The sequence below is a fragment of the Lissotriton helveticus genome, chromosome 7 (genome assembly GCF_964261635.1).
Source record: "Lissotriton helveticus chromosome 7, aLisHel1.1, whole genome shotgun sequence".
NCBI lineage: Eukaryota > Metazoa > Chordata > Amphibia > Caudata > Salamandridae > Lissotriton > Lissotriton helveticus.
In genome coordinates this window covers 1301225665-1301248631 of record NC_136068.1, presented here as the reverse complement: position 1 = coordinate 1301248631, position 22967 = coordinate 1301225665, and the positions used below count along the sequence as shown (strand labels likewise).

At 46.8% G+C, this 22967-nt stretch overlaps 1 protein-coding gene across 9 annotated transcripts in view; it reads left to right on the top strand.

Moving 5' to 3' along the window:
* EXOC7 (exocyst complex component 7) overlaps positions 1-22967 on the top strand; it is a 339430-nt gene that overhangs the window by 135632 nt on the left and 180831 nt on the right. For all 9 annotated transcript variants that reach the window (XM_078654573.1, XM_078654571.1, XM_078654569.1 and 6 more), the window contains one exon: positions 17649-17747. In XM_078654573.1, the coding sequence (XP_078510699.1) occupies positions 17649-17747 (99 nt within the window). The remainder of the gene's footprint in view (positions 1-17648; positions 17748-22967) is intronic.

Below are 22967 nucleotides of genomic sequence, written 5' to 3'. Positions count from 1 at the left end.
GCTAATAGTTCTCACCCTTCTGTATTTCCTCCCCAACAATCAACAAACATGCACCGATAATATAAATTCTCAGTTTGTGTTGGTCAGTCATTTGTGTCCGAGGCACCTTTGGGGTCTTCCATTTTCTGTGTAACTTGGCCCCTACTTAAGTCTCTGTCACAGGACATTGCATCAGTCTCTATTTATTGGAATGCCATGTCTCTTCCCGGATCTCCATGTCTGGAGCTCTTACGATGGGCCCTTTGGAATTGATTCCGAGGCGGTCAATGGGTCTCTCGTTTTCCCCTGCATAGTGCTCTCCCAAGGAGTGCTTCCCAGCCTCTGCATTCCGTGGGGGTTTGTCCCTCCACCCATACTCGTGCCTGGTTGAAAAACATTGTTTTACTCTGACAGAGCACCCATAAGTTAGCTATGTAGAGCAGCATGTACTTTATATCCATGGCTCAGAGTTTCTGTTTCACCCGTTCGAAAAACTTTTTCTGATTCTGGACTAGTCTCGTATGATCTGGGAAAATGAGGATCCGACTATATTCATATTTCATTTACTTCATTTTTCTAACCATCGTCAAGCACCAGATCTCTATGTCTATAATTGAAGACGAGTGTTATGCCCGGCCTGGGAGTTGTCCCTGTTAGGGATTCCATTGTTAAGGCCCAATGTCCTCGCTCTATATGGTAAGAATTTGAAAGTGCTTGTATGGCAAAAAGGTGCGAAACCAATTTTCCAGGAACTTTCTGGGCATGAACCCCCCACGCCCTGAAATGTTGCATTGTTTTGTTGTGTTTCGATTTAGATACCCGTACACAGGTTTCCTGAATCATGTCCTTATATAGGCACGACTCACATTGCCCTTATTTAGGCATAGAATCCCAGTCCTTATTTAGGCATCAGGCATGCTACCCAAATACAGGCAAGTTCACCTACATCCGTCCATCCCACGTCACAACGAGTTCTTAGAAACCAGACCCTTAAGCCCTTGGGACTTTCCCTGCTTGGATTATTGATTTCTCCAAGAACTCATTTATTATGCATAAACCGCTATACCCTAAGGGTTAATTCATGACGACTTCCTCTGCCCGACTTTACGTCAATGTAGGCATTCGTAAGTACCTTTCAGGTATAAATATACCTTCACTTACCATGGCAAACCATGGCTGCATATTTGCACGGTTGCAGTTGCATGCTTTCACTGCTCGCTACGGCAAGTTTGGAAGGAATTCGAGTCCCCGCCTGACACACTGACCAGACGCTGTCATCCTGCTCGCAGAGAATCCAGCTTCCAGTGTCCTGACTCCCTTCGCGGGGTGTTAGGTATTGAGATCCGGAAAGAGATTCCCACCTCTCTCATTCTAAAGTATGGAGCAGACTAGAACCTAGAGAGACTCTTGGCATACAAACTTAGTATATACCATACTATAGAAAACAGCACCTACTTCTTACCTCGTACTACACTTAGGTTAGGTACACTGGGGTAGAACTATTTTGAAGTACCAGACAAGTACTCACATTTTAGCCTGTGTTATTTATGTATGTTGATATGAATATATGTCATAGGTAATAGACCATGCTATTGCAGTATTATTTCTTCCTACTGCTCACGCTGTACGTATTCTATTTCGCATACTGTCTTGCGATTGTAACAGCTCATATCTCTTGTATGAGAAATAACACTGTTCAATAAATCCTTTAATTGAAACACCTGTCTATTCTTTCTGTGCAACTCTGCAGAAACTAAGCATGCACGATTGACTGAGTGAAACTGTTGTCTATTGTTTCCACGATTCTGAGAACGGTTCCAATTCTAAATGGAAACAAAAGTTGTCATGTTTATGCAGTTGTCAGAAACTAATCCCTTCTTATTTATTCGAGAAGTTTCTAGTGACCTCTGAGTTAGCTGGCACACAAAGTAATTAAGTTTAATATACTCGATCGGGGCATACTGACCTCAGTCCTATGCTAAAACTATAGTAGATATTATTCCAATGCACAGAGCCTATAAGGGAAATAGGAACTACACTACATGGCGCCCAACGGTTTGGTAAGGCACTAATTTAACGCTAGATACTGAAGTAACTCAGTTGTGCTTTTCTCAGAGACCCCTACTCATAATACTCCATAAGACGTCTGGAGTGAGTAGGGCTAATATCCGCTGAGTAGGACGAAAATCCTATGTATTAGCTGTTTGGTTTGTTCAACGTTGAAGGATACAGTGTTCCAAAATATTGTGCACCTTATCTTTGTTTCCTTGAAACTTTCTCTGCAATTTTTCATTAAACAATGACTGAGAGCAACAATAACACCGGGACCGGTGGAGCTGCGGCTGACTCAGTCGTAACAGCTTTTAATCATACAGGTTTTAATGAAACCGAGGAGGATGTTATAAGCAACCTCCAAATTTAAGGAAGGCCATCACTCTAAAACTTATAAAACATGGTCTAACACCTAGAAGTGGTAGAGTAGTTTTCGTGATAGAGGCACATGAATCTTTTCAGACAGAGGTATTCTATTCATGGATGATATTCCCAGATTCAAATCCAGTAACAAAAATGTTTCACTTCTACAAAGAAGATGATCCACCTGTGGAATATATTCCTTTCGAGGATGTTGAAATTCCACTCACATACCAGGAGCATCAGCTCTGGTTTAAATGCGCCCTAAAACATTATAATCACATTACCAGGCTCGGTCCACCAGGTAGACCAGGAGCAACATGGCCAATTTTAGCCGGCTATACACCTCATCGTGACATTAAAGAGATGTCAGAAGATGAATTACTTAATCAACTCAAAGAGTTCATAAAAATTTACAGACAATTAGTCTAATATGTAATGCAGATTTTCCCAGTCCAACCACCATTAACCATTCCAAATCAAATCCCTCAACAGGGTAATACACTAAAAATTACTCCACAGACTTTACACGGGTAAAATGCCCACAAAACGAACAAATTCCATTCTGGATAGCTCAAAAAAGAACTCAAATCGAAGCAGTATTTCCTAATAATAGCCTTTATGAGAAACACAGAATCCTAACGATCTGTTTACCAACAGGGATCACACCACATCTGGAAGACTGCACCACTTGGGGCACAGTCTTTGCTGCCATCTATACTAAAACACATGGTGTTCTGTCTATTGCGGTAATATCTGATGTCCTGAAACAAATTCAAAAACGAATACGGGGCAGAGCCTGCTCTAAATTTAGGTATGAAGTTACTGAAAAAATTCGACCAGGTCTCAACAATAATAATATCTAATATTAAAGGGGAGGCAGTATCAGTGGCAATCCGCCAACCCTTAAGGGAATTTGATGCAAAAGAACATGTACATGAACTACCCAGAATAATTGAAAAATCCTATGAAGAATTAGGCAGAGCAGGTTTGGGTGGAAAACCAGTTAAACCACAACTGTCTGAAGGTTCTGAGAAGGACTCTATTAAACACAATCCTACATCTTCTAAAAAGAAGTGGGAAACTAATAAACAAAATTCAAAAGAGAAACATTCTCAATCTGAGGTAGGTCTCCTCAAAAGGAGCCCTCTGAAAGGAGGTATAACCTCAGGAATAGGGATAATTTGAAAAAAAATGACAGGTATCAAGATAGTGATACACGTTCCTCTCGTACCTTTCAGATATCGTCATAGACATCCGAAAGAAGAGGACGGTCAGATCAAAGAGAAGAACGTGTAAAGTCCAAAGACGATTAACACATTCAGAAAAACAAACCAAAACCTCAATTCTCCAAGAAGACGGTAACAGGTCTGAAGAGCAGACATGCCGAAAAATCTGAGAACACAATTCAAGAACGGAGAATGGGGTGACCAAGCGTCGGACCAAGATGGCCGCTTAAGACCTCGGCTCCGTCGAGACCGTCTCCCTGACACCTATATCCTGGCAGTAATCCTGCCTCACTGGATACAGAGAATTTTTAGGTAGTAGTGTTCACAGGGGAAACGTCCACACCAATCATTAAGTTACAGTGTAATTGCGCATATAAGTGAAGCGTATAATATATCAACAAAACACAAAATAATTTGGACAAAAATCGGGTGCTACAGAAGCTCAATGCACCTACTACCTCAAGGTGCTATAGGTGCACACAAAGTATGCAACCACAATAGACTAGTCAAGAGATGGGCTTCTTCATTACAGCACACCTGATATTTATATACAATTATGGTTTTCGCTTGAGTATTAGGCTTTCTGTAATGAAAAGAAGTCTAACAATCATAGACAATAAGATCAGAAAAATAATCATGTATAATGGCATCAAGCTTGTTTCCTGTATGAACCGCTGAGGAGGACAGAGCTACGTCGAATCCCGCGTCGCATACGACGGCGTCTCTTCACTGAGCTGTAACCGCCCCTTTTGAGCGCGAGCGAAACCGGGAACCACCTTGCCTTCCTCCTCGCCCAAGTTCCAGGGATTATTGCAAGACAGGCGTCTCTCCACTGAGTTGTAACCGCCCCTTTTGAGCGCGAGCGAAGCCTGGAACCACTTTGTCTTCCTCCTCGCTCAAGTTCCAGGGATCATTGCAAGACAGGTTTTTATTAGGAACCTGCGATCATTTTGAATCCCATCCATCTCCTAAAAAACAAACGGAACGGAGGTAGACGGCAGTCTTCAGCCCAGCATTTGTTATCTTTCACCTCTCGAGGAGTATCACACGACAGCTGATGTACGAGATAGAGCCGCCTTTTCGAGAGAACCATAAAGGAAACGCATATTACTGTTTTCCTTATTCCCAGCGTCTTTCTGATCACCGGTCATAAGCCCAAATTGCAACATCATTCTTTGAAAGAAAACAACGAGGGATTCTGTCCTTTAATTAACCTTTTTTTAAAAACAAAACGTGAAGAGTATTTGTGGGCAGTGGTAGGAAGACAGCAGTGACTACTGTCTTAACAGCTATCACATACCGTCTCCAGCTATAAAAAGGAGAGGTGCCTTACCCGCCCCATCTACCACGTATTCAACATTTTATAACTTCTCTATTTTAGAAATAATGGCTGATATCGAACTGTCCTGAGGAAGACAATTGTTTTTGTCGAAACGCGTAGACTTACAGCCTTAAAAACTTCTTGTATTGGAGAAATTATTTTTAAAGAAAAAATCTTCTATTCCACTTTTAATGTATACTGATATGTTTGTTTGCCATATATTGTTCAAATAATTCATGTTCATTCATATCATGCAATTATCCTTTTATCGAATCAGATTTATTCACATATCTTTTAATTTTATATTAAAAATCAACCTTTTTGATATCATTACAGTCCATTGCGTTTTTAATTGAGTTGTCCATAAATATGTGTTTCTTTCAATAGCCAGTACTTGTTCCTATTTTGTCTGCCTGGGTAGTTACCTTTGCACAAAAAACTGTTTTCCCTGACCCAGGAGCACGATCCAAATCAGGGGGTCCTTGTTACCCACAAAATAGACGAGAAGAGGAGGCACGCTGGGTAGCAGAGGTGCGGACAGAGATGGGGGAGGTGGTTCTCACAGATGGAGATATAGCACACACATTCGCACAATACTACAGCACACTTTATACAACCTGATAGAACTGCACTGAGTGCGACATGGATAACTTCCTTGGGGAAATACCAGTTCTGATCTTTGGCGAAACCTTAAAAGAGGCGCTGTAAGAAGACCTCACAATATGCAAGATCAGAGAGGCTTTAATGAGTATGCAATTAGGGAAAACACTGGGGACCAATGGCTTTCCGGTAGAATATCCAAACGCTTGAGCCCACTTTTTACACCGTGTCTGCTAGACTTGTTCCTAGCGGCCAGAGATGAGGGTAAACTCCCACCTGATCTCAACCGCGCAAACATTGTGGTAATTTCCAAGCTGGGCAAACCAGGAGACCTCTGTGCTTCCTTATATACCCATCTGTTGGAACTTGCATTTTCTGGTTGACTAAGGCGATGCCCCAGCCAGGCAGAACCTACCTCTCCCATCAGGGTGGGTGATTACACACACTGTATAACTCGCGCTTACCCTTGAGTATCTTGCCACTGAGCAGTCGGGCTTCTCACAGAGGCAATGTGTAAAGCACTAGCACAACACTCACTCACGATAAATAAAGTGAGCGTCACAAAAGAGACTTCACACAGGATGTATGTAAATAACGTTTGCATTCAATACAAACAATAATCAACTCAACATGAGTCACCTGTATTTCTGGGCATAAATCTCACTTGGAATTATCACTAGCAGTACTAGGCCTAATCGTGTTAAGACGACATCAGTAATATCAACACCTGGGCAAGATGCTAAACAAGCACCTTTATTTGGGCACCCTCATGCGGCGTAACACGTTGTCCCCAGTCGGCCCCCCCTTCTCCAAGCACCCTTATGCGGTGCAACAAGTTGTCCTCACTCGGCCCACCCTCGCAATTCTTATAATTCAATACCATGCAGTTTTAGGGTGCATCCCGGGTCACAACAATATCAGAAGTATGAACATACAACAAATTGCAGCACTTCTTAGCAGCACACTGTGGGCCAAAGTCACGCATGTAAAACTAATGTCAAACGCAATGCTATTCTGGGCAGAGCTCAATGTGCAAGGCAACACTGCCCACCAGTGCCGTGAATTGCAGGTGGTTCACAGGCTGTCACTCCTACACACACTCACATCTTACCCTTATGTGTGGCAGTGGGTAGCATGCAGGTCTGTATAGAACGCACTCGCACACATATGCACTCAGCACCCTAAAGCGTCGCACTGATACCCAGCAGGTCAGTTGCTAACACACTGCAGACCCCCTTGCCCCAAGCCTCTCTCCATCCTCCAACTCACCTCAACTATCCTACACCCACAGATTGGAGATAACACCTCTTTACGGCTTAGGTGCAGGGATGATTTCATTACAATAATGGAGGCTACATTATGCATACAACTTTTAATGGGTCTCTAAGCAGCCGCAAACATCATAATAGAAAGGTTCCATTCAGAACATTCATAACAAATAAACTCCAAGAGCCATCAAAAGACTGCCTCTTTTAAATGCGGCTCTGAGCAGATAAGTAACCTTTTACTTCTTGCCTTTTACATTGTTAGTTTATTGTTATTATACTTTAATTGAAGGAGATTTCAAGGGTTTGGTCTACTATTCCCTCCCTCCTCCTTCCCTTTTCCTTCCATACTGATTTCCAATTTACGGAAATTCCCCTTTTCCCTCCTTTCCTTCGGACTACTTTTAGACCTGGGACGGATTTCGTGTAGCTACTATGTTAATGAGTGGTTACTTTTTAGGTAATTTATGTTTTTTTGTCCTAATGGTTTATTCTCTTTCAGCCACGTAAGTATATTAGGCTGCTTTTCTCTATTTATGTACATCGATTATTACGATTTTTTATTGGGGAACTCACTTTTTTTGGTAATTTCGCCACATTCAATAAATCGCCACCTTCGTTATATTATTTCACCGTTTTAGCGCTCGCGTGCCTATTTATCGTAGAGTGTTTTGATACAAAACCAAGGCGAAGGCACAAGCTCGAGCTTATCCTAGAAGCGTAGAGGAAAGGACCTTGGGAAGAACAACGTCACGTAGGCGCGTTGCCAAGGTTCTTCATTATAACAATATACCGCGTCATGTGGTTGCCAAGCATCAGCTGAGCGCGCGAGAGGCTACGAGTTCGTTACTCGACCTCCGCGATCAGCTGTACATCTTCTCATACACAAACGTATTTATTCAACCGAAATTAGTTTATTTGTTACATAAATTTAGTCAATTTAGCAATTTTACCAATTTAACTCAAACTCGTTTAATTTGAAGTTATTTTTAATACAAGTCCTTAATATTTACTATAGAGGGGAACCATCTACCTTTTCAAGGCTCCTTGCTCTCATATTTAATAAAATAAATAATTAAATTAAAGGGGAAAACATGTCTGATTCTGACTCTGAGGGTGTAATAAAGCGCAATCACATCTGCGCAATCCTTTGAGCACAGTATTATCTTCAAAGAGGACCATCTCCCCTGATGAAGATGAATTTATTGAAGGTCATTATCAAGATGTCTAGTCATGGTAATAGGAGAATCGCAATTTCATGGGCTTTGCACCCGGCAATCCAGTCTTCAGGCACAATTCTTAATTCCACGCTCTAGTCGCTCAACCAGTTGGGATCCAGCAGACAATGTGGGCACTTAAGAGTGCATCGTTCTCCAGGGGTCAGAAGTAGATGGTCTCGGTCCCTCCTAGGAGATCTTTGATGCCCCTGTGACCTCTAAAAGAACAGGGGGCAAGCCATCAAGCCCTTGGAGAGCACACTCCAGGATGCCACACAGCAGCAGGTAGTCAGCCCAGCCCAACAACTATTCAGGAAGGGCATGCGGTCCCTTTCAATGGCATTAATTCTCCTTGTGCGCAACAGATTCCTCTGGCAGTGTGCACCATGCAGTTCCAGGTTCTCTAGTTCCACATCCCCACAAGTGTATCTCTCCCCTGCTGAAGTATGGCACCAGTAGCTATACTGTAGTGTGCCTTTGAAGTTGGGGGAGTATCAAAGGGTCTCCCTTTGCGCCACAGATGTTTCCCCTAAATTTCAGTCCTGTCTGCCATGAGGCCGTGGAATGCAGATATTTGTGGGGCCATGATCCAGAGGCCAGGTGTCAAAACCTCTCCCTCCAACCTATACAGCCAGGTATGTTGTTCCAGTTGCATACCCAGTGTTTTATATCTGTCGCTGGGGAATGCCCAGATGTGCTTCCCCTGGCTCCAGTGTGGACTGGAGCCAACCACAAAGGCACACAAAAGGTTTTAGAGCAGAGCATTGCCCACTGTCTAGTAAAAGCATTTTTACGCAAATCTTGACAAAATCAACTTTACCACTGGAAAGAGTATGCCAATGTGAATCCAATGATAGACAACATTAGGAGGCTTCTCCTTTGCAATCCACTATTGCAGCTTGAAGTTATTTAATCCCTTTTCCCATGTTAGCCTATAGAAAGAGCAAATCTCATAGCGAGTGGAAACACACATGGGTATTCCTCACTACCTGGACAGGGAACATGCATGTGTACCTGCCCTGCCTTTCACAAATCACTCACTCACCCCTTAAGATGTATCCTTGGAGCGCTCTAGTGGTAGGGAAAGGTCCTCTCAGGAGGGCTAGTATCTTAGAAAGGCCCCAGCCTGAGCCGAAGCGCTATTGAGCACACACTCAGACCTGCAATGGCAGGTTGGACACATGCTTAGAAACGTCATTGGTGCAAGTGCGCACACCTGCCGGCAATGAAATGCGGGACCCATGTTTAAAGACCATAGGTGCATGTGCACACACACAGGCCAACACAGGCCTGCCTAACCTATGTTTAGAAACATTAGTGGTACAAGTGTGCAGACCGGCATGCACTGGTAGGCGGGCCACAGGTTTACAACCACCATAGGTGCGAGTGTATTACACACAGGCCAGCAATGGCAAACCTGACCTATGTTTAGAACGCACAGGTTAAGCACCACTTCCTAACGTGTGTGGGAAGGGCGCATGCACTCTCACACTGCATTTACAGTGGGCGAGTACCCGGAGCCCTAAAGGAGGTGTCCCATGGGGGAAAGCCAGCCATCTAGGTAGGGAAAACCCACATGGGAGTTCGTCCCTACCCGGACTGCGAACACGCAGGTGTACATACCCGACTATTCACCTACCAGGAGCTCCAGCTCCCTCAGTTTTTACCCTAGGACCGCTCTAGCTGTAGTGAAAGTCTCTATCAGGGTTGACTACTGAGTGCAAAAGGCCAACCTGAGCATGAGATGTGTGTGACCAGCCCTGGAAATGTGGTGTACCTCTTTACAGGGCACTCGCAGGTATGACACCTAAATGAATCCAGTGCAAATCCTCTAGTGCCATGTGTAGGAAGGGCACACGCTCTTTCCCGCTGTGGTACAGTGGGAAAGTGCCCAGCATCCTAGGGTCATAAAAAGAGAGTTTGCAAAACCAGGAGTACAAAAAGCAAAAAGTTTCAAAGAAATCCCCCTAAGAAGGGCCATGTTCAACACCAGCTCTCTCTTAAATACTGAGAGTGAAATTCTGGTGTAAACTCTGGCGAATAGAGCGGCCAAAGTAGTAACCTCCTTGGTCCACGTGGACCAAACTGGGATCATGCTGGGAAGGGCGACGTAACTCCACATGTGGTTGGACATACCTTTTTTTTTATAAAAACAATTTTTATTGGCAGAAGGACATATATTCAGGAAACAGTGGAGAGAACATATCTCAAGTATAAGTGTATCAGGATGAAAGTCCTTCTTGAAGTGCCTTTTATCCAACAAACTCCCTATCAAACCACCCTCCCTCCCTCCCTCCCACTCACCCCTGTCAGTGCGCTCTAGTGCAGTTAACAAACATGTATATCAGTAATATCTCGTCCTGCTTGTTTCTTGCTGCATAGTAATGATGTTGCCCCTAGCTGGCCCACCTGCAACCTACAAACCCACACTAGAAGCGTCCACAATGTGCATCCTGGTAACGAGTTGCCCTTCCTCCCAACGACCCTACACTACACTTTCCTCATCGTCCTCGCCAGAACTATCTTCAGACCGCTGAAGCGCTGTTAACAGGGCTTCCCATGCCCTGGCTACATCCAGGGCCTGGTCATTGTCTAGCCGCTTAGCCTGCCGCATGCGTAGTGTAGATTCAGCCCTCGCCCATTGCTGAAGAGTTGCCTTCCACCTGAGATAGCTGGGGCCCTGGCTGGATTTCCAGTGCATGGTAATCTCCCGTTTAGCCAAAATCAGACCCAAATCAAAAAATTTGCTAGTGACCTTGGTACGAGGAGTATGAGGGAACCATAAAAGTAAGCAAGTACCCACATCCAACATTATCTGCCGATCCGTGACAGCATTCAGGCAAGCCAGCACCCCTCCCCAGTATTCAGCCAACTTCACACAGGACCAGAACATATGGGCAAAATCAGCCTCGGCCATTCCGCAACGCGGACAGAGCGACAGTGCACCCTCAAAGTACTGTGAAATCTTAACAGGTGTCAGGTACGCACGGTGAAGGGTAAAAAACTGAACCATCTGAAACCTGGCATTCCTAGTGCCCTTCCAGGCACGGCGGACCAGCTGCGGCCAGGTCGCTTCTGGTATTGGTCGGCCAATATCTCGTTCCCATTTAATTAGCAGTCCGTCCATAGGCTGGAGAGCAGCGGTCGACAGCCTGCCATAGAGACAGGTAATGGCTTTGAACGTACCAGCCGCCATGACCACATATTGGCAGCTCGCCGACGTCGGAGGTTCTGCGAGCCCTCCCCTCCAATGCTTCTGGATGCTGGCCACCAGTGCGGCATTCAGCAGATAATCTCCACGCGGGAGATCATAAGTGTCTCGCAGGTCCTGGAAAGGAAGCAAGGCGCCATCATTGTAGAGGTCGCCAACCACGTGCAGTCCCAGTTCCTCCCAGGATGCCAGTGCCGACCAATCACCCCTGTGAGGGAGGGCCGTGCACATCCCCAGTGGGATTTCAGGGGCATACGGGCGAATGTCAGCCAAACGTCTATGGCAACGAAGCCAGCAGCTACGAAAGGTACGCTCCTCTAGTGTGAGCTGAGCGAGGTCCAACTTCTGGTTCAGAATTATAAAGGCGATAACATGCCTGGGGATCAATCGGTCCTGTTGCCCCTCCAGCCCACGAAACTCCCGAGCTACTGCCTGGGTGAGCCATTGCAGCTGTGCCGCAATATAGTACCATTCGAAATCCGGGACCGCAAGCCCCCGTCTCCTCTGGGCCGCATCAGTGTGGTCAACGCAACCCGACGCCTGCCCGTCCCCCAAATAAATCCCGACGTAAGAGAGCGGAGTCTGCGAAAAATCGCCGCCGGAACCCATACCGGCAGAGTGCGGAACAAATACAAGAGACAGGGGAATGCTACCATCTTCAGCAACGCCACCCGTCCCGCGATCGATAGCGGCAGCGTGCGCCAAAATCCCATGGACCCCTGTAAGGCTTTAATGGCCCGATTAATGTTGCCCTTCAAGAGATCCAGTGGGGAATGATAGATATACGTGCCCAGGTAGGGGAGGCAACCACCTTCCCACCGCAGATTCCCTTCCATCTGCGGCCCTTCCTGTCGAGGGGTCACCGGGAAAAGGCAAGACTTCCCCCAATTAACCCGTAGCCCCGAAAGATAGCCAAAGTCACGGAGCAGACGCCTAGCGCCATGGAGTGAATCGCCCGTGTTCGCTAAAAACATCAGTAAATCGTCCGCATAGAGGGAGATGTAATGAGGGTCACCCCGCAGCAATAGGCCTTCATACGCCTGGCCCAACCGAGCGTGAGCCGCTAGCGGTTCAATGGCCAGCGCAAACAACAGGGGCGACAAGGAACATCCCTGCCGCGACCCCCGACCAACCTGATATGTAGCTGAAATCGTGGTCCCCGTCTTGACTCGAGCCGTGGCAGCCGCGTAGAGCAAAGCCGTCCACCTTACAAACCGTTCACCCAGCCCAAACGCCTCCAAGACGCGGAGCAGGTAAGGCCACTCCACACTGTCAAAGGCTTTCTCAATATCAATTGAGAGGACCGCAGCCTCCGGGAGCTCACCAGCCTCCCCCCCTAGAACCCGAAGCAGTCGGCGCACACAGGTGGCGGTAGCGCGTTGAGGGATGAAACCCGCCTGGTCGGAATGCACCAGTGTCCGCATATGAGCCAGTAGTCGCGTCGCAAGCACTTTACTTAGGATCTTGTAGTCAGTCGTGAGCATGGAGAGTGGGCGATAAGCCGTGCGGGAGCTGGCAGCACCACCGCGCTTCAACTGAGGTATCAATAGGGCTTCGCGCGCGGTTGCAGGCAAAACCCCAGTCACCCAGGCCTCCCGATAAATAGTACATAACCTCGGGAGCAACACATCCGCGTAAGCTGCATAGAATTCGATAGGTAAGCCATCCACCCCCGGGGTCTTGTTGCGAGCCATGTGTTTAATTGCGACGCGTATCTCGGCTTCCTAGATTTCCCCACCCAAGCGGTCCACCTGGCCTGGATCGAGCCGGGGGAGCCGCGCCGCAAGCAAGAAGTCATTGAGCTCTGCAGGCGCATCTACCAACGTGCTCCGATAAAGGCGTTCGTAGTACGCATAGAACTCGGCATTAATTCCGGACTGAGTATAGATCAGGCGTCCCTCCTCCGAAGCCAGGGCCACAATCGGAGCGCCACGAGTTTCAGAGTTGGCCAGCCAGGCCAGCAGCATGCCCACCTTATCGCGCTCGGCTTGAGCCCTGACGAGAAACTCCTTATGATCAAAGCAGCGGAGCTTCTCCATCTGCGAAGCAACCTCCTCATGAGCGGCCGCTACAGCCCCGTGAGCGTCAGATTCCTCGTGGCTGGCGCGCTCAGCCGCGCGCAGTCGACCCTCACTTAACTCAAGCTCCCGCAAGAGAGTTCTACGAGCCCCCGCGGTGGCCGAAATACAAACTCCTCTAATTACCGCCTTAAAGGCATCCCACACTAAGGCCCTGTTCGACGCCGTGCCCTTGTTAGCCGCAAAGTAGTTTTCCTCTCCGGTTCCCACATCCGCCTTAAAGGGCGCATCCTCCAGCACCAGCGGGTTCAGTCTCCATGTGGGAATAGCCTGTCGTAGCCTGGTCCATTGAATCACCGCCAGGCAGGGGTTATGGTCGGATATCGTTTTGGCTAAATACTCGCTGTGTCGGATCAGACACTGAACATCAGGAGAGCAAAGAATGCTGTCAAGCCGGACATGCAGAGCGTGCGGAGGGGAATAAAAGGAGAAATCCCTCTCAACTGGGTGTTGTGTACGCCATGCATCAATCAGGCCCCATCTATCTTGCCATTCTCGTCTGCTCTTCGCCAACCTATGGACCGCAGACTGCGCCAATGGAGGGTGAGACCTGTCTAGCCCTACATCCTGCACTGAGTTAAAATCACCTCCCAACAATACTGCGTTCCCCAAGACTGCCGCTAACTTCCCAGATAGCTGGGAAAAGAAGGCTGATTGCTCGACATTGGGGACATAAACACTACAGAGTGTCAAGTCCCTCCCGTCCAGTCTGCCCTGTACCGCCACATACCTCCCTTCAGGATCCACCACGGACAGCAAGGGTTGAAACGGGATCCCAGCTCTCACCCAAATCAGAACCCCCCGTGCAAAGGCCGAGCATGTCGTGTAAAATAGTTGACCTCGCCACCTGCGCTGCAATGCCCGCCCCTCTGTCTGGTCTAAATGTGTTTCCTGAAGGAAAGCAATCTGGATCCCTGTACGAACTAGGTAAGCATGTACTTTATGTATGGTTGGACATACTTATGAGTGAAAAGGAACCATGAGCCATATTGTCCCTAGACTCTGAGAAGGCTTTTTACTCCATTGATTGGAGCTATATGTAGCTGTCCCCGAAGAGGTTTGGCTTTGGGTCTAAATTCTGTAACTGGGCAGACCTACTATACAGAGCACCTATAGCAACTAGTAGTGTTCAGAAAGCTTGAGACTTATTTGCTGTACTGTATCAAGCATTTCAAATATTTGGAAATTGTGATAATGGCAGGGGAGGGTCCAATTCATGTAAGTGAATCTAGACAGGTTCCTGAGGGAGTTCTTGGAAGACTGAGAACTTTGAGCAAAGTTTCCACTCACCTTAACAGGTAGTTGTCCATTATCAAGATGATGATATGACCCAATTTGCTATATATTCTGCAAATACTCTTTCCAATACCAGACTTTTATTTTGATTAAATGAATGCAGTAACATACTCTACTTTGGGACGGGCGCACCCCCGTGGGTGGCCTTGCTGACCATGTACTGCTCAGTCTACAGCGGCAGCTTACACTGTCAGACATGAGGGCATACTATAGGGCAGGCCGCTCCAACGAGTGGCTTATGAGCTGCCGGTAGCTCTCCAGCTACCTGTAAATTGCTCTCCTGTGTACAGCCCAGCCTACTAAATTAAAAGCTTTTGCTGGGTTGAATTAATATACATATAGGAAAATTGAGTGTGTGTGTATTCAAGATGAAAATGTGTTTGTTCTCCGAACTCATGATCTAATATTTAAAGAAAAATGGCAGAATTTCCAAATTATACTCAAAGTTGATATTTGAATGAAAAATCATGTGGCAGTAAGATGTTTTACAAATGTTATTACTTTGGTACCAGGGACATTATTGCTAGGGTTGCTATTTACTACCCATCTAGAGGCATTCGCTATTGACAAAGCCTTTTTAGGTCTCGCAAGAGGCGTGGGCTTGAACAGCGAAGCTGCTCTGCCACGCCCTGCGAGAGATTTTGTTCTAAAAAGGGTCCTGTAAGCCCCGCCCCTCCTTTCCATTGGGTAGCGTCAGCGTTCATGGTAAACACTAGCTTCCCTTTGGAAAAGAGGGGTTTTGGGTGCCACCCTGTCCGTTTTGTGGACAGCCCCTCCGGACACCTTGTCCTGCTTTGTGGCCGGGTGTTGTGAATACCTTTCTTATCATCTTGTCTGATGAGGCTGCCCAGGGAAGGTTCAGGAAGAGTTCAGCAAGCTGAAGCTCAGATCACGCGACTCTGTGTATCAGGGAGAGAAAGGCAAGCAGTCTCACTTCCCTCCGAGCCTCTGCGGTGAGCTCACCGCCTGCCGCTCCTCCTCCCCCGCCCACCCAAGCTCTGCTGCCTCCCGGGCTCCTTAATCATGAGGGATGCCAGACCCACTCTCATTGCCTTGTTTATATTACGGCTGGCAACCATGCCTGATGCACTAATGTGATCGGTGGTAAAAATCTTGCATATGGTGCCCACTGTTGTAATATTTTCTAATGTGAACACTGTTAGCAATACACATAATATTAGTAGCTCTTGATGAGTTTCATTTAACATAATTAGCTCTTATTACAGAAACTGTGAGAGATGTCTGCTATAGGGCCACCCAACCTCAAGTTGTCAATGAATGGGTGTTCACCTCGCAAACAGAACTGGCTCGTTGAACAGAAATGAGGAAGCCCACATACTTGTACTTTGTCTATGGGAGAAAGCAATCATAGATGCCTGCCTCAGCCGACACAGGCATCTCTGAGAGCATGGGACGATACCTCCAAAGCTTTAAGCTGGCAGGGTAAGATCACCCTGGCTACACCACTATGGAAAGGGAGCCTGCTAAAGGAGATTGGTAAACTCGCATGGTTTAAACACTAGGAATCTTTTGGAACAGAATCTCTGGGAGACGTACTTGGAAGGAGGAGCAGTGAAATCATTTGACGCCCTACAGCAGGAATTCAAACTGACATCCTCCCAGAGATTCCAGTACCTCAGGCTGGTGCGCACCATGCCGTCAGAGGGAATCCTGTGGTTAGATCTCCCAGAGCACAGTCAATTAAAAAGCTAGGTACTGAGAGGGGCAATTACTGAGAAACTGGTTTCCCAGCTGTACTGCATCTTCATCATCCGTAGCACCCCAAACAACCTCCAAAATCTACGCTCGAGATGTGAGGCAGATTTAGAGGTCTTAAAAAAGATTGACTGGGAGGCAGCCCTAATGCACCCTAAAGAAGTGGCAATACTGGCAAGACTGAGATAGACCCAATTTAACATGCTGCATAGGTCATAATATAAATTGTTCCAAACTATTTAGAATGTAGAGAGCTGCGGACCCCTACTGTTTTAAATGCTTAATAGAAGAAGGCACTCATACACTTGCTCTGGAGCTGCTCCAAGGTGAGCAGATACTGGGGGGAATCATTTAGGAAATGGAAGACATCTTGGAAGTAGACAGACCCAAGATGCCCCCACTGGTTTTATTGGGAATCCCAAATGGCGTGGACCTCCCCAGGGCAGAAGTATTGTTTTGTATGTTGTGTTTCTTAGTCGAAAAAAGAGATGTGGCAAAACTTTGGAGGGAGGCAAATGCGCCAACAAAACTTATGTGGCAAGCAGGAACGAATAGATACATGGAGGCTGAAAGATTGGTAATGAAGGGAAGGGTGCCCCATAATATTCGACAAGGTGTGGGTGAAATGGCGGATATATTACGGATTGTATGAGTACTCGATGGCTCAGTGTTCGATAGTACCCCCAGCTAAATATCCCACAGGAGACACCAGCGAAGCAGTGGGAAAGCATAGAACCATGGGACTGAGCACCTTTTTGCATTAATGAAGAAGACAAGAGTGTGGCAAATGAGGTGTTTCGATGCTGAGGCAATCATTTCCCCATACCACTGTTGTGTGCATTGTATGTTTTCTGTGGCAATAAAATGATAAAAATAGTTAAAAACATTGCATCATTTCATGCCCTCTCAGTAGACACTAAGAATCATTACACCGTCATGATGGTCTTGTGGGATTCTGTGGGGGATTTATCTAGGATTGAGGAGCCTAGTGGAGGATATTCCTGAGGGTAGTGCCCATGACTGTGGCCCGCAGCATGAAATGTTGCCTGCAGGTGCATTTATGTAAAGATTTATGACATTGATTTATTTTAATCCATTGTGTTCCTCTATTAGTGATCTGTTTGTGGCCCAACTGTGCAATGAGTGAAATGTCTTCTTTAAATTAGGTTGCAAAGAATTTAAAAAGAAAAAACAGGAATATGTGTACTCTAGAGGGGAAAAGTGAGTGGGTGTTGTAGCATTTCAATGAGACAATGATATAAAAGGCGTATTAGGCCTAATGATGTCGTGAGTCATTTTCTATAAACCTTGTATTTAATTTTAGGGGACTGCAGCGAGCACCAAGAACAAACTACCTAATCTCATCAACTCCATGGAAACTACTGGAGCCAAAGCTCTGGACGATTTTGCTGACAGTATCAAGGTATGTTCCAGATCCCAGCAATGGGATTGAGTTGCAGAGCCATGCGATGGGAACTCTGACTAGCATGCAGCTTTTATAGGAGGATGGCTACCAAATGTTACTGTCTGGAAGAGAAGGGGCTAGTCCTGTTTTATGAGATGTCAGCAACAAACAAAAATACCATAATTTGTACAGCAATTTGGAGAAAATTAGCATCAAATGAATGTGAGTCTGACAAACTCCAATATGTGGAAGTTGAAAGGCAATTTCCACAGCATATTCAGGTTTGGGAACAAAATACCATCTGGTAGGTGAAAAGGCCAAGCAGCCATCTGAGAACAGGTATAACTTCCACTAGTTGTGGTGGGGAAGAAACCCTGCCATCATCGAAAAACAGAGGTATAATACAGCACCTGAAAAGGTGTGGTCTAAACCTATACCATTTGAGTGAATTGCAAACCTCACTATCTAGGTAAGGAATCAACATTTATATGGCAAGAGTGTTACATTGTATCGTCTTTTGGAAAGGTCCGTGGGAACACCCCAGTGTTTAGATATTGAGCAGACTTCACAGCATGTGACAAAAATCCCTTGAGTAGAGGTTTACGATTGAGGTAGGTACAACTTTCGTGTGAGGGTGTGGATTTGAGCGATGTTGGGCAAGGGAATTAGGGCACAGTTTTCTTTTGGGAAATAGTTGGGTGAGAGGAAAATCCTTTCCCTGTGAAGTGGGAGCTGAATGAATGAAACATAGGCTTTTTACTTGAAGCAAAATGTGGAATGGGGCTACAAATGTAGAAACAGTACTTGCAATTTCTTTACTCTTGTTGGTAGGCTTGTTTATATGAATGGAATTTGAGTAGTATAAGGTGATATATCAAGCTGCATGTTCACCAAAATGTTATTAAGCTGGCAAGAATATAGACTTTTCAATGATTCTGTAGGGTTGCCTGCTTCTTTATCACTATTTTAAACGATTTTGAGCAAGACCTACCCTCTTTTCACAGTCAATACTAGGTGACCTTTTTTCCCCTCAAATTATTTTCTATTTTAAATTTGTCAAGTTTTCGACTTTTTAGGACTTCATTAAAAATACATTCTGATGGATACTTCTACTTGCAAAGTTCCCACTTTTGAATACATTTGTCACCTTCTGCATATCCCAGACACCAGATTGGATCCAGAAACCTCTGACCTAGCTCTCCAGCGCTACCATGGGGCTCTAGCTCTGGCTCTGTCTCAACACTAGAAGCAGGGTTGTGGTGACATCAAGGGAACCTTATAGCACCCACCATAGTACACTGATGTCAATTTCTTTCTTTTCGACACTTTTAAACGTGAATTCTGACATTCTCCCCCTAGGTTTCAGTCAAACCTTTCTCTCAAAATAGTCACTAAAAATACAAAAAAGTGCAGGGTGTTGGGAACATGTATCCCCCAGAGAATCAGTGATGAAGGTCTGTCACAACAGCCAAATGTCCGTTATTAACCTCCATGGCGACTGTTTTTGGTGCCTGCGTTCTACGCACAATTCTATATCGAGCAACCAATATCTTAGTATGAACCCTAAGACAATCAAGGAAAGGGAGGCTAATCTCAATATGGCTTGCGCCCCAGCAGATGAATGTCAAGATCTGTGTTGGTTGAGGTAAAAATCCAGGTTGGTTTCCTTCTCTTCACCTGCGTCCAAGTCATCCAAGAGGCGATTGCATGGTAAGTCACCACCACTTTCTTCTCCCATAGCACCATCTTGTCCTGAACTAGAACTAGTGAAGATTCTTTCCTCCTTCGGTGTTGCTGGGCTACCTTGATTTCCTTTCTGTGAAGAATGCCTTGGCAAAACTGGCCACAGCTCTGGTGGTAAACAGAAAAGTGGCTTTGCATTACAGCCCAGCACTGGAGACGTGGCATTTCTTTCAGTCCACCTTTTGTTGTAGAGGCTTGTGGTGTAGGCTTCCTCCTCCACTACATTCAACCCGGGATTCTTTCCCATTCACCTGCAGATGGCAAAATACTGGAAGGGGTGTTGAAGAAGGTATTTGCTATGGGCAGCTTGGCATTACATTCATGCAAGGTTGGCTGCCTTCTTGGCCACTATACCTATGCCTTGTTGTATATGGGCACAGGGTCAGACTGATTTGCATATAGCCATGTCTGAACTGGGGTGGCAGAGTGGGCTAAAGAACGGTGATGGATTAAACCCAGATCTTTTGACTGGGTGTGAGTGTTTGATTGGTTTGGATGCTCCGTCCATCACCACCCCCTTTTGTACCGCTTTTGGCCGCCATAAGTGTGGCAGGGTATGCTCAGACGCGAGTCCCTTGCTCACTTTGCCAATGGATTCAAGCAAGCCAGGCTGAAGACGGCTGTAATGCCAGAAACCGGTCCCCGGAAGCTTGTTTCCGGTCCAGGAAAGGCATGGCTTGGCAGTTCGGGCTGGACTGTTCCCATGAGGCACAGGGTCAGACTGATTTGCATATAGCCATGTCTGAACTGGGGTGGCAGAGTGGGCTAAAGAACGGTGATGGATTAAACCCAGATCTTTTGACTGGGTGTGAGTGTTTAATTGGTTCGGATGCTCCATCCATCACCACCCCCTTTTGTAGCGTTGTTGTATATGGCAGCAATGATTGTTCCAGACCTTCATGACCTTGTGAAGGATCATTTTGCGGAGGTCGCCTATGACAGTCAGGACGCATCCAGGCATATTATCTGAGTGGTTGTGAACACCACAGATTCAGTGGCCAGAGCTATGGGGTGCTCTGTATCTCTGTGCCATCATGCCTGGCTCAGATTTACATTTTTCTTTGGGGATGTCCAGGCTACACTGATTGGCATTCCATTTTTTGGCAAATATCTCTTCAGGTGCAAGGCCAATTCAGCCTTGGAGCGCTTTAATGCTTCGAGAGGCGCTATGCGGTCTCTGGGGCTTCAGTATCTGGCAAAGCACTTCAGCAGGTTTCAGAAATTTTAGGATTTCTATGAGGGATTCCGTTGCAGGCAGTGCCAGCCCTCGCTGGCCGCCAAACATCAGCAGAATTCCTTTGTGCGACAATACAAAGGAGGAGGCAAGGGAAGTGGTAGCCTTACTTCACTTTCCCCTGCCTCCTTAGCACCACCAGGGAGGCTGCTTTAGCTCATCCCTGAAAGAGCATGCATGGCCCATGGGAGGAAAAGGAGGTATCCACTTTTCGTCTTACCTGGAAGGAGCTGACTTTGAACCAATACATCCATCATATTGTAGAAGGGGGTATACCTTATGCTTCCTGAAGCGATTGCAAAGCCCAGTGTGGCCCAGGCCCTCCCACGGGTTGACAGATCAGTGGGCTCCCATATATTCAATAGACACCTCTTTGCCTCAATCCGGAGCTCCACCTCCCACACCTCCCTCATGCAGTGGTGTAACCGTTACCAATAAGTCTGGAGCAATGGGCACTCCCATATAATGTGGAAAAATGTCCCTACCTCACCACATCCCCTCCGGCAAAGTCCATCCGCACTACGGCCCATCAGTTGCAATCTTGTCCCTGAGATATATACCCGATGGAGAATTTTCAGCTGAATCAAGCGAATTCTAACTGATATGGCTACTTCCTTAGGGGACGCTAGCACACTCCTCCACTCTTCCTCGTCAATTTCCAACCCATCGGACTCCCACTTTCTTTTAAGAGATTGTAATACGTCTGGGGAGCTGTTGATAATTTTTTTATATGTGAGGGAGATGGCATGTTCGGGCAGGTGGCCATCCTGCATTCTGTCCTCCAGGGGGGATGAGGCTGGGGGGGAAGAGTCCCAGGGGGAATGTTGGATTGGAGGGAGTGTTGGACCTGCAGATAGCGGTAGTGTTCTGTTTGTGCAAGCTCATATGTGCGTTCGAGGGAGGCGAATGAAACAACACCTCTGTCACCCCATAGGTCTTTTATGTGGGAGATCCTGATCAGGTCCCAGTTGCGGAACCCTTTAGTGCGGCTCAGGGTACCTAGTCTTTCGGAAGCCCATAATGGGGTCGCCATAGTCAGTGTTAGCCCAGCCCAATTTCCGTTGCGCTATGTGCCAGATTTGTACTGAGTGTTTGGTGAGCCTGGTAAGTGGGTACCTGCCAGGCCTAGAGTACAGCGCCGCCTCATAGTTCCCCCCGGGTAGGAGCCACCGGTCCATTCCATACCCCGGATCATCACCATCGCAGTACGTGCCCTGAATAATGGCCGCAAGATGGGCAGCCCAATAGTATTTACGAATATGTGGGAGCGCTATGCCTCCATCAAACCAGCCTAACGTCAGCTTCTTGAGGGAGATACGAGGCGCCCCGGCCCACAGTGTGGATTAGAGAGATGCAAAATATGACTGCGGCACCAAGTCAGGGTAATTCTGCAGGGCGTATAAGAATCTTGGCAGTGCCATCATTTTAAAGAGTGATGCCCTGCCCAACAGTGACAGCGGGAGCTTCCGCCAGGAGGCCGAGTCCCACTTGAACCGGTGCATAGGTGGCAGGAGATTTTTCTCATACCGGGTAGCCGCGTCCTTGGAGACAAAAATCCCCAGGTATTTGAACCCATCGGAAGCGATCTTAATCGGGCAATTAACGGGGACCGTCGGAGGGTCGCCGTGAAGGACACATACATTACGGACTTGCCCCAGTTTATACTGTATCCAGAATTTCTTCCGAAACTAGTAAAAATGTCCATGGCTACCATAAGTGACTTGCGAGGGCTCGCGAGGTATAGAAGGATGTCATCCGCATAAAGCGATATCCTGTCCTCCCAACCGTCTGCCCATCGGAGCCCCTTTATAGAAAGGTCTTGTCTGATCCAAGCAGCTAGTGGCTCCAAAGACAGGGCAAAAAGCAGGGGCGAAAGGGGGCATCCCTGCCGCGTCCCGCTTTCCAGACAAAAGACCTCGGACATTTTATTATTAACAGTGACCTGGGCTAGGGGCTCAGAGTAGAGGAGACACACCCACCCTATAAATTCGGGACCAAAGCCCAGTTTCCGAAGGACCGCCATCATATATGGCCATTCCAGAGTATCAAACGCCATGGCGGCATCTAGGGATACCACCACTGCATCCTCCCGAATGGTGTGGCAGCGCCCCAACACGCCGTGTACTCGACGGAGATTGAGTGCAGTATTGCGATGCGGCATAAAGCCCGACTGGTCCGGATGCACCAGCTTCTGCAGGACTGGCTTGAGCCGATTGGCTAGAACCTTAGCCATGATCTTGGGTTCCACGTTTAACAAAGAG